We start from the raw sequence: 12,317 nt of genomic DNA, 5'->3' as shown, positions 1-12,317 counted from the left end.
CTGGGAACTGGTTCAGCACGTCAGGGCTCACGGCTGGGATCCCTCTCTGCAGAGACAACGAGCACAGTTATTCCAGGTGCAGGGCTGAACAAAGGGTGCAGTGTGCTCTGCAGCTCCTTGCGCTGAAGCCAACAACCAGCAGGGTACTGGTAAACCTCCCACATCTAAACATGCCATCAAGGTCCACGTAAGCGAATTACATTCAACACAGAATTACTGAGGTAGGAAAAGGCCTCCAAGGGCACTGAGTTAATCCTCTGACCCACCCTGTCACCCAGCCCAGAGCACTGCCCTTCCTCGGACGCCTCCAGGGATGGGGGCTCCACCACCTCCCTGGGCAGCCCCTTCCAGTGCTTAATAACAATAACCCTTTCCATGAATAAATTCTTCCTCATGTTCCAGCTGAAACTCCCCCAGCACAGCTTGAGGCCATGGATTCTTGTCCTGTCACTCACTACATTTGATATTAAAAATATATGTACGTGAGTTTGGTAACTATATCTAAGAACTTCAACTGACACTAAAGGAAAGAGTAATTGAACTATAAGCAATGAAATTGCTAAGATTACAAGCCCACTGAAGTGACAAGGGCAGTTTCTGTGCTGCACTGGAACAGAAGCAGTGTTTGACAGGAGGTGTGCAGTGCCAGGCACTCAGCCTGGGGTTTCGCAGGAGGTGTGCAGTGCAGGCACTGGGCTCAGGGGCTGCCAGGTGAGAGCATACCTGGGTCACTGCTATCATGGCCAGCACACAGTAGAGCTCCTCCTTGGTGAGCTTCCCGGGCGTGGTGCGGTTGGCCAAGGCCCAGATCTGCCCCAGGGTCTCCCTGGGCAGTCCCGAGGACATCAGGATGGGGTAGAGCTTGGCTGTGTCAATCCCAGCAGGAGTCAGAGTGGTTTCTAAGATCTTCTTATACAGCTCTGTTGTGAGGGAGGCAGTGTTAGACAGTGACAACTGCTCTTTTCAAACATTATTGCTTTTTTATGTCGTCTCAAACTCATGATATCAAATCAGGAGCACTCAGTGTAAGGTAAGGCAAGAGCATTCTGGCACTGTATTGTATCACCATGTTTCATCTAAATGTGTTATTGGATGGTCTTTACAAACAAGTTTAACTCAAGCAGAGAAATATTTTATATCAAATACACTTAGTGCTGCATTTCAAACCACATTTCTTTAACGAAACTGCAGGATAACCCATATAAAAAGATAGTTCTAAGAGCCTTATGTACTTAAACCTCAGTGTAATCAATATTTACTACAGCAATTCATTTCCTATTCACTGTGTTATTTACACATAGAAGACAAATAGCCTTCAGAAATGAGCCTACCTAATTACAAGACATGCCAAAAACCAGAATACCCATGAAAGCAGCATTATCAGCAATGCATCCTCTGCTGGGATAAGCTGCTGCCATAAATGTTTAATCTAGAATTTGTTAACATGCTCAAATAAAACCCGTTTCTTCAAATGCAGATAAGACACCATAAATATGTAACATATCAAAGATCCAGGATTCTTTTGATGAGGGGATAAGGCTTTGATCAAAAAGTGGCCATGCAAGCACAGGTACACCCACACCTTGCACTGCCCACCTGGTCAAATGCCCCCTGGTTGCTTTACCTGGGACCAAGCTGTCGTTGTAAATCCAGGGAGGCATAATTTGCTGGATGGGGTCCTGGGGAGGGAACACTCCAACTCCTAAAGGTATTCCATTCAGTAAGAAAAACACTTGTATTAGGACACAGAGCACAATGATCTTAAGAGGCTACACCACAGCTGGTCAGCATCATTCAGCATTTCAGGCAAAGATTTAAGATAGGAATCACTGTGCTCAGAGGAAAAACAGGTACTGCAGGAATATGAAATAGTAACTAGAATGATGTGGCAGTAATAGATTATAGTTATATATGTAATGAAATAAGGAGCTCCTCACGTGCCTCCCTCTTGAAGTGCAGATGTACAGAACCTAAAGTCTCACTGTCTTCAAGTTTCACAGCAGTTCTGTCAGAACAAATTCAGCTTCCCATCAGCTCCCTGCTATTAGGGCTATTTGTGGAATAAATAAATCCATACCTACCATAAACCCCTCAATGTTCCCCTAGAACATCCTCCCCTGGGAAATGCACAAACAGCCCAGGGACTGAACCTCAGCAAGACTGTACCCACATCCACAAACCTGTATCCACTGCTCCCAGTCTGCAGCTCCAGGGGACACCACAGCCACCTTCACTCCTACAGGCTTTTGTAACATCATCTGCCACACTTCACTCCCCAAAAATTGGTTATTTCCTTCTCCACTATGGGGACTCTTCCCCTCAGCAGATTTTATGCTCATCTTGGATGGAGTTCTGACCAAAATCAGCATCATTTCAGATTTCATTGTCTTTCCCAGTACCCTTGCATCTCCTCATCTTCCACATGGATTCCCTCTTGACTGCAGTCTAACTTCCAACTACCCCATAACTCCAAGCACATTCTAATATAAGCAATTCCTTCCATTTCAACAAGCAAGTAAAATAAATTTGCCACTTCCTCAGATCTCAATTATTCTTCCGTTTTAACCCCCCTTCCATACTCAGTCAACAGTTTTAACAAAACCCAAACTGGAACAAAGCCTTGTTTTAAGTTTTCCTCTAGACCACCTTTTGAATCTTGAGGTAGTTTTAGACATAATGTGTATGAGCAGCAAATATTCAAGAAACAAGTATTAACTAGCTAAGAGTTTTAACCTGGCAAGATTTTATCCCCTCAAGAAAGATTAAAACACACCATAGCATTGACCATCTTTAGTGGTAAGTTTCCCTAACAGTTTTTTTTTAAAAATATCTTCAGACAGCACAACTTCTTTTTCCCCAAGACAGGATAGAATATTTTAAAACAGCGAACCTGATTAAACAAACATGTTAAAGGTGATTACAACAATAAACTCACATGGAGAAAGTTCAGAGCAAAATCATGGCAGTTACACTTTGAGCAAGGAGCAGGAGGCACTGACATATTATTCAAGCAGGCATTCAGAGCAAAATTACGCAGGGTTGGCCTTGGAATTAGTGAACAGAGCGTTAGCACCAAGCAGCATCTCATTAGATTGAAATTCTGTCAAACGTTTTGATTGCTCACCACACTCTTCAACTGCTCTGTTTTGTTCTGAAGCCTTGTGCACCTCTGCAGCAGCAGTGGGACCACTTTCATGTCCACCTACAACACCCCAGTCACTGCTGGTGAGACTGGGATGGGCTTGGCTTGCAGCTGAGGCTTTGTGCCCAACTTCGGACGTTTTAAGTTTGGTTTGCTCTTGTTCAGATTCATCTGAGCCATTAGCTAAGGCTTTCTCCTCCAAGGAAGAGCCTGAATAAACAGCAGGAGGAATTATTTATACTTTGTTAGGAACTGCCCAGACTGCACTTTTCAAAGGAGAAGTACTTTTGGTACCACTGATGAGCTAGAGATGATCGGCCCCAGCTCAGACCAACATCACCACTCTCTCTGGACACTTTCAGAGCCTGGTTCTGCCCTTTACTTACCACAAACACAACAAACTCAACAAGCAAAAAACAAGAGGAGGAAGACACAAAACTATTTCCTGTGTTAGGATTATTGTTGTGTAATCATCGAGGCATGAGGAGCAGAAGTGCCCAGTATCTACTTACATCTCCAAAATTCATGTTCATCTCACCAACATCCCTTCAGCCTCCAAGGGAGGAAACACACAAGTGCTCCACAGCTGCATAATCATTATTTCATATACCACCATCTCAACTGTGTCTTTTTCTACCCCACAGATTTAGGATGATGCTAAAACATAAGATTTAATTCACCTAAGATCAGGTATGTGCATATCTAGCAGTATTTGGATCCATATGTGACTTGCTTTTACAGGCAGTTCTAAGGGAAGCAAGAAGGGAACTTAAATCATCTTTTCCCATGGATCTGCAGGTTTCTGCTTAATTGCCTAAATTATTTTTTCCAGCCAGACTGAAAAAAAACCCCCAACAAATTAAGTAAAGAGTTTGTGCAGCTCAGAGGGTGACATGTAAAAGAAGATACTTTAGAGTTACCTGTTTTATGGGTATTGGATGGAGATGCAGAGGTAGGAAAATAAGGAACCTGCCCAGCTGTACCATGCAGGGTGGATAGCACTGGAGCCTGGGCTGGAGGGACAGGTTGGAGCACAGCCCTCTCTGAAAGCAGCTGCCCAGCCTCAGTGGCAGGATGGAAAGGCTGAGAGGTGGATTGAGGCACCAGTTTGGGGGTTTCAACAGGCCCTTGCATAAAGTCACTAAATTCTTCATCATCGAGAAAAGCAGAATGGGAAACAGATACAGCACAATGGGATGGTGTGGGATGATCTGCAAATGGAATGAACACACAAGGCAAAGTGATGAGGAACAGGGGTCACGGGCAGGAATGTGGAAAAGTGGCAAACACTGGGAATACACAGCAAATGGGTGAGGAGGAGCAGCGTGGAGTCTGTGTGCTGACACGTCAAGGGTGTCACTGGCACGAGGTAAAACTGAGCAGCCCCTTCCAACCACTCATCTTCTCTCCCAGGATTTTAGGATGTGAACACTGAAACTTGGTTCTTAACACTGGCTGTGAAAGTATTCTGTCTGTCTTGAGCAGACAGGGTCAGAACAAATCCAGAGGTAATACTTCAAACTGGACATAATGGGGTCTGTCAGGGGGACATTCTCCCTCAAAGGAATGTTTTATCCACAGAAACTCAGCAATGTATCATAAAGTACAAAAGAAATGTCTGCTGATGTAGACAATTTTCTGCTTGATCCCTTCCAGTGTTACCCATTTTAACAGAACTGGTGAAGGACAGGCAAATCTACAGACAGAGGGAAGTTGTCAGAGATCACCTGTAACTGCAAACTTACCAAGGAGTGAATCCACAGCAGAGACACAAATTTTATATAGGAAAAAGGTGGCCTAGATAAGCTTTGTTTCAGGCTAGACACTAAGAAAACTACACTACAGACCATAAGAAGTCTTAAGTGGCAATTGTTGCCAGTGTAATTACTGAGAACAGAGGCTTGGTTTGACCATGCCCAACAACACATCAGCCAGTTGTGACACTCCACTCAAGTCTTTAAATATGGTTTTGATCATTCTTAGCACTTAAATACCACTTCTCATCTTCAAAAGCACTCTGCAAAACATTAATTAATGCTTTGACTAGAAAAGAACAAATGCTTTATCAATTTCCTTGATGTTTCACATTTAGCACAGCACATGAGGCTTTCTGTTTAAGATTTCAAGTCTTTTAATAAAGGCTCATATCTATCAATATTTCACCCTCATACCCTGACCTAGCAAACAGTTGCCAGAATGACATTTGATTTTACAAAACTGTTAATCCACTCATTTTGTACCACCAAATAAAAATATTTGTTGGAATTAGTTCCCCCTGCTGAGGATTTCAAACGTTGGAGTTTTATTTTCAGTTGGAAAATGAGGAAAATTACAAACCTGGCTTTTTTGGATGTGCTGCTGGTGTTGGGTGCATTTTAGCATCTCTAGAAAAGCCATCTAAGTTCCCTTTAATGGCTTCCAAAGCATCATCTCTGCTTTTTTCACCTGTCTGAAACAGCACAGAAAAAGTTTTGAAGAATTGACAGAACAGCTCAGTTTTCCTCCAATACCCACACTTCTTCAGTACCAGAATTAGCAATGCCTGCTGCTGGCAGAGTGTAAAGGACTGACTCTTCCAGAGGCTTTTCAAGCATCTCATGCAATTCCCACTGATTTGCTTGTTGAAAGAGACCCTCCCATTAAAAGCTATTAAAAAAAAACCTGAAGAAAGAAACACCCCACTTATTATCAGGCCATACCTTGGGTTTCACACTGCTCAGAAGTCTCAGCTTTTGTTTCTGCTCTTCAAACTGCCGCCGTTTCCTTTCTTCCTCTAAGAACTTCTGCTGGTGCTCAAACCTCTTCCTGAAGGAAAATTATTAAAAAAAAAAAAAAAATATATATATATAAATAATTTTTATGAGATTTTTCACATCAGGTTTGTGCTTGATTTCTCCATTTCTACAGTCTCAAATTCACATGGTTTGGTGCACACACTCCTGCTTCTTCTCACACCTGAACAAGCACCACAAACTTCAGAGGCAACGGGATATCCAGCAATATTCTACAGCCCCAAACAATGCTGCTGCAGAGAAAGCACATCTCCCCCTGACAGAAGGACTGCCCAAGAGCCAGGGAGGCGTCACTTACTGCTGCTCCTCTGCAAACTGCTTCTGCATGTCGGGGCTGTACTGGGGGCCGGCGGGGCGCATTCCCAGGAAGGAGGCCTGTCCCATGTAGGGCATTCCAGCTGCTGGCATCGGCCCCAGGGCCATGCCACCCTGCAAACAAACACAGCACACAGCTCCAGGGCATTGCTTTCAGCTCCAGTGTATTTTTTTCCCCCATAGAAAAAGCCAAAGCACTGGCAGTGCCAGCAAAGTGGAGTCTGCAGAATGCGGAGCTGGGGAGTGCTGGAGGAGCAGTGCCCTCAGTAGATGGCACTCTTCCTCTCCACAAGCACTCAAACTCGCAGCTTTTGGGAAAACTGGCAAAAATCAGCTCTGCAAATCCAACCTGCCCCAAGAGCAGGAAGGTTACAGCCATCCTACACCATTCGGTATGGGTTTTCTTGGGATTTCTGGTTCCTATTCTAAGGGATTTCATAGTATTTTTATATTCCCTCCTACCAAGCACAGATGCTGGAAAATGTGGTCTAGGCATTTCCCAGACAATATATGATAACAGCCAAGAGGAACCTTGTCTGAATAAACTGTATCAGAAGCATTTGCTGAGAAATATATTCTGGGACATTTCGAGCAGCAAAGCTGCCTAATATAGAAGGAGCCAGAAAATAATTTACTTTTCTTACCATTCATTTTGCATTTGGTCTCAGAACACGTAGGAAGAGAACAAAAGTTGTTTATTATTTTTAGACCAGTTCTCATAAAAACATCTTCCTACTATAAATTTTGCCAGAATAACATAATAAATTGCAGTTGGGGGAGGGAAGGGAGTATAAGGACATGGCAAAACAATAAATTCCATTTGTGACACAGCAATTTGGTTAGAAAGTCATGCAAAAGCATTAAATTTCAGCAAAGTGCAAATTTGTACATAAGCACATATGGTGCTAAATAGAAAACAATAGATTAAAAGAGAGAGAACATAATATTATCAGCTCATATTTAATTCTTACTCCTCAATTAGCAACAGCAGCACTAAAGACAAGTTCTTTAAGGAAAAAGAAAAATGATAGTGATAGGATAGAGGGAATGGCCATAACCTGAATGAGGGCAGGCTTAGATTGGCTATTAGAGAGAAATTCTTCCCTGTGAGGGTGGTGGGGCCCTGGCACAGAGAGGTTGTGGACTCCCCATCCCTGGCAGTGCCCAAGGCCAGGCTGGATGGAGCTTGGAGCAGCCTGGGATGGTGAAAGGTGTCCCACCCAGGTGTCCACCCAGGCAGGGGTGGAACTGGATGAGCTTTAATGTCCTTTTCCCCCAAACCAGCCTGGGGCTCTGCAGTTTCAGCCCACATTTCCCTGCCACACACCTGCATGGCCATGGGTCCAGGAGGCATCTGAGAGCCATAATTCATTCCCATCATCCCTGGCATGTTGGTCTGCATGACAGGAACCATTGGAAACCCTTGCTGTTGCATAGGAATCATCCCTGCAATGAAACAGTAAACAAGCCAAGTGCCCAGTTAATGGTAAAAGCTTTTTTTTTTTCCCCTTAACTAACCCTTCCTTCCCCATTTAATTATTCTTTTTTGTTTACTAAACCAGTAAAAGAAAGTAAAAAACTCTTGAGTTGTGCTGGATGGCTTAAAAATAAAACCAATAAAATTTGCTACACTGCAGGTAGCCACAGAATCTCCTTAGTTTAAACACTGGTCAGTCTACAGGGAAAAATATTACAGGGCTTTTCAGTAACTAAGCTGATGAATTATCCCACCATCCCAAAGATTCTCTGTGGGTTTCTTCCCATATGATTTTTGGAAGGGTCATTTCCAATTAAAAAGATTTAATTAACCAGGGTGACTGGTGCTGGTAATTCCCATTCCTCTTGAAACCAGCAGCTTCTGAAAATAAATCTTGGGAAATAAAGTCAACCTTTCACAAAGCAACTTCACACTCTGACCTGGCTGGATAATTTGTCTGTAGGTTAATTAGCACACTTTAGGTTAATTAGCCCACTACACATGTTAGAATGGTAACCATACTTGTCAGTAAAAGCTAAGTGTGCACAAAGTTGGACAAACCGAGCTGGAATGTATTAATTCACTGAATAAAGCAAGTGTGTTATGGTTCAGTATCTTCCTGCCTCACATTTTGCTGTCTTGGGAGACAAACACTAACACGCACTTGTTACCAGCACACCATGAGATAATTATGCAAAAACACTCCAGGAGGCCATGACACAGGCAGGAATAATCCATGAATCAGTCCCTGGGATTTTAATAAAAAACTCTCCGTTTTCCCCATAAATTCTCTGCATATTTTCCCCTAATTAAACAAACAGCACCGCATCAGGAATGAGAACAAAGGCAATTTAAGGCTGGGGCTCTCCCATTGTATTAATACTTTCCACACAGGTTGTGACTCTTGTCCCGGGGTCTTGATGTGCTTTGTAAATATTTACCAGGTCTTGCAACACCCACACAGCATGGGTGCACACAGCTGGGAGATGAAGCAGAGAGAGGTGAAATACCACACTCAAAATAACACCAGAATCCAAAAGGCCAATTCAGGTTAAAAAGGGAGATGTAGTTTTCCTGGACCTTTAATCCACATTCTGGTGACGCTGCCTCAACAACACACAGGAGGTTTTCCCAACAGAGGAGTGAGAGCTGAATTCAAAGGCAATAACCAGCTATGGAGTTCAATTAATAATCACACCTCTGAACATCATTGCAGACCTGGTTTAGGTCTAATTTGTCTAAACAAAATCAAGGACTTTGTGCTCAAAATGTGAAGCTGTTACGTACCTTGAGGGGGGCCCAAACCGCCTGCGACGGGAAACATGAAGCTGCAGGAAGAAAACAAGAGTACATGAAAGTCTGTCACTTCAGTGCAAATGGAAAATCCACCTCGACTTCCATCACCAGGAGCCTCCCACCTTCTGGTCAGCACCTGCAGGTCCCACAGAACTCAACCCATCCAAGGGAAAAGGTTATCCCTCAGCAGGATCCCGAAGCACCCCGGCAGTGCAGAGCCAGGAAACACAGAGCTGATCCTCCCAGCAGCCCTGACATGGCTTTGACTCATCCACATCACCCACAAGAGACTTTCAGCACCCACACAGCTTGGGAACAGGTCAGTGTGCTGTGTGGGCTAAGCATGGAATGAATAAACATCTCCTCTTGGAAGGATCTGACTCAGCAGGACCACCAGAGAACAATTCTCAGCTGCTTAGGAACAGCTTTTCTGAAGAAAAATAAACTATCCGCAAAACCCCATCACTTTTTGCCCCCTTTAGAAACATCACAAAATAATGGAGTTTCTATTTTCTCAGTTATCTAATTACAACAAAAATAGCACCTTGGAGAAAACATTCATTCACATATCGAGGGTCAAGTGCACCTAGAGGCAGAACCATTAAAATTTCAACTAAAATCCTAATGGAAATTGCTAGCCCTCGCTCTCAAACAGCTGCCAAACAGCAAAAAAGGACCTAGTTTAAAATTCTCATTTGCAAGCAACTTGCAGAAACCCACGTCAGCAGCAATTTCCCAAACAAGAACCTCACTCAGTGTCCCAGGCAGTTATTACATCAAAGTGCTGTGGAAGAGAAACACACTCATAGATATTCAATGTTCAATTTCAAGCATGGATGTAAAAGAAACTGACAAAGAGTACAAGAGAAAATGCCATCAGAAATGGCTGCAGGAAGTCCTGAAAGCCAACCTGGTTTATAAATATAAAAGAGCCATGTAATATGAGCACTAGGATAAAATAAGGAATTTAAATTATGCATTTATCCAGGAGCAAACTGCGCCTCCCCACTGTACAGGCAGCAGGTCACACGGTCACCAAGACAACCTATTTGCTCTTCACTTCATCCTCCACTCAGCGTCTTCATCGTCCTGAAGCTTCTTCTTCAGCTCTGAGCACTGCGTGCTGATTTCTCTTTCCACAACTATCACACACCTGTGCTTCCCAATGGTCCTGTCCTGCCATCCTCCACCCCACATCTGGGGCTCTCCCTCTGAAGAACTCTGCAGACTCACACAGCTCAGCCCCAAACAAGTGCAGGGCTTGGTTCTCACCACAGTCAAGGTCTGTTTAACTCAACTCAGTCATTTTAATCCACTCCTTGGCATACAGTGTCAACATGAAAACAAACAGAATGATGAAGTATTAAATGTAATTTCCGAAGATCTCCTAAGCATGTAGAACTGTTCTAAGCATCATGCTTCCCTTCTTGTTGGGGAACCTGATCAACAAGAATTCTCCAAACCAGCAAATGCCATGTAAACTGAACAAGCGTCGGGAGGTACCACGGCTTGTTGGGAGCAAGTAAAGGCCAAACTATTAAATATTTATCCCTTTCTACAGAGCTCCTGGTTTATTTATAAGGCTCTGCTGAAAAAAATAAAAAGAAACAATCAACCAAAAACCCCTCAGCTGATTAGAGGGCACTGGAAGAGGAGCTGGTCCAAAGCAAGCTCTGGCAGCACAGCCCCGTACTCAGATCCACCACAGATTCACTCCAGGATTCAGCGTGCAACTGCCAGCACCAGCCACGCTGGCACGGCCACAAACCACTCCACCAATGGGAACTGATGAGTGAAGTTCTTTTTTGGAGATGCAGAATTGCCCAGAGCAATCAGAGAAAGCAGCTGGCTCTCGTGGCTGAGGGAGCCAGCGCAGGGACGGTCCTGTGCGAGAGCGCCCTGGGCACGCTGCACAAATACAATGAGGAGAAGGGAACAAAGTGATTACCCTGCAACAGACCTCTTAAAGCAGTACCAGAAAGCTGTACATTCCTACTAAATCAGTATTTGAAATATGGAGCATAAAAAGAACACCAAGAAGCCCCAAACCAAGCAAGCAACAGCCTCAGCCAAAACGCAGGAGCGTGGGGAGCAGCAACTCCTTTTCTGAATGGAGACTTCACTGTAACAGCTCCAAACCACACAGAACGTTTTCCCATCCACAAGTGGATTTTTAAACCCCTTAATTCCCAAGCAGTACAACTCCATCAATGAAACAGACTGTCAGAGTATTTTTGAATGGCAGAAATGCATAAAAATTAAAGTGAAATCAGGCAAAGAACCCACACAGACACAGAACAGAACTTTTCCTCTACCTCCAGAGTTTGTCCTCAAAGAAACCGAAATACTATCAATGGGCAATGGTGATTTGTAAATCCTTTTCTTTTTCAGAACCTTTATTTCTGAAACTGACAACAATGACAACATTCCCAATAACACTGACAAAACCATGGGATTCGGATTTCCAAGACAACTCAATGAGCTTAATTGTCAAATGCAAAATTTCCTCAGCCTCCCTGGAAGTAGGACAAGAGATAAATAGCAGACAAGAACCTACATTGAAAAAAACACATTACTAGAGTCTTCAAAGGTGGTGAAATCCAGTTTTCCAACCTCTCCAAAAACACAGCAACATCTCTTTTAACACTGGGTTTTTTTCCCTTCTGACAGGATTCCTCAGTCCTCCCTGCGGCCAAGGTGCCCTTTGTGAGAAGGAGGGGAAAAGGGAAGTCCCCAGGGAGGCTGGGTCCCAGGAGGACACAGACAGACGGACCTGCCCGGCAGTGACACAACATTTACTGTGGCGGCACCAAGCAGGGCTGGCAGAACCCCCAAATCCTTCCCACCCCAATATCTGAGATTGCAGCTGCACAGCCTGACAGCAAGTGGGGCGCAACTGCCCAAGCCTGGACACACGGGGGAGATCAGCTAGGCCCCCAAAATGTGAATAAATCTCAGCAAAATGCAGAGATACCGTGGCTGCATTCCCAACAACACACCTTGGACCTCCCCATCCCACCCAGGACCCCACATCCCGCCTGGGCCCCTGATGTTCCGTGCAGGATCACAGGTACTACACCTGAGACCCACATACCCCACCCAAGACCCCACAAAGCTCACTTGACAACCCACGAACCCCACCTGGGACCCCCACCCACGATCCCACGAACCTCACCTGAGACCCCACGCACCCCACCTGCGACACCCTGCCCCCACCCAGGGTGTACCACACCTGAGACCCTACAGACCCTACCTGGGACCCCCAGACGCCAGCCAGAAACCCCGCACAGCCCAC

The 12,317-nt window shown here is 44.5% G+C and overlaps 1 protein-coding gene across 3 annotated transcripts in view; it reads right to left on the bottom strand.

The window, feature by feature from the left end:
* The window catches only part of SYNRG (synergin gamma), a 31,926-nt gene extending 22,871 nt beyond the window's left edge, over positions 1–9,055 (bottom strand). For 2 of the 3 annotated variants that reach the window (XM_031059795.1, XM_031059797.1), the window contains exons 1-8: positions 9,014–9,055; positions 7,577–7,695; positions 6,233–6,363; positions 5,842–5,947; positions 5,480–5,591; positions 1,625–1,702; positions 724–920; positions 1–46 (exon numbers count right to left, since the gene is read on the bottom strand). The exon at positions 1–46 is cut by the window's left edge and continues 98 nt beyond it. In XM_031059795.1, coding sequence (XP_030915655.1) covers positions 1–46; positions 724–920; positions 1,625–1,702; positions 5,480–5,591; positions 5,842–5,947; positions 6,233–6,363; positions 7,577–7,695; positions 9,014–9,050 — 826 coding nt within the window. In that variant the 5' untranslated portion in view covers positions 9,051–9,055. Of the gene's footprint in view, positions 47–723; positions 921–1,624; positions 1,703–3,124; positions 3,353–5,479; positions 5,592–5,841; positions 5,948–6,232; positions 6,364–7,576; positions 7,696–9,013 lie in introns of all 3 variants that reach the window. The other variant, XM_031059794.1, reaches the window with a different exon arrangement.
* Positions 9,056–12,317: the final 3,262 nt, after the last annotated feature.

This window comes from Geospiza fortis, unplaced genomic scaffold (assembly GCF_000277835.1).
Source record: "Geospiza fortis unplaced genomic scaffold, GeoFor_1.0 scaffold538, whole genome shotgun sequence".
NCBI classification, from domain to species: Eukaryota; Metazoa; Chordata; class Aves; order Passeriformes; family Thraupidae; genus Geospiza; species Geospiza fortis.
This window is presented reverse-complemented; position numbering and strand designations above follow the sequence as displayed.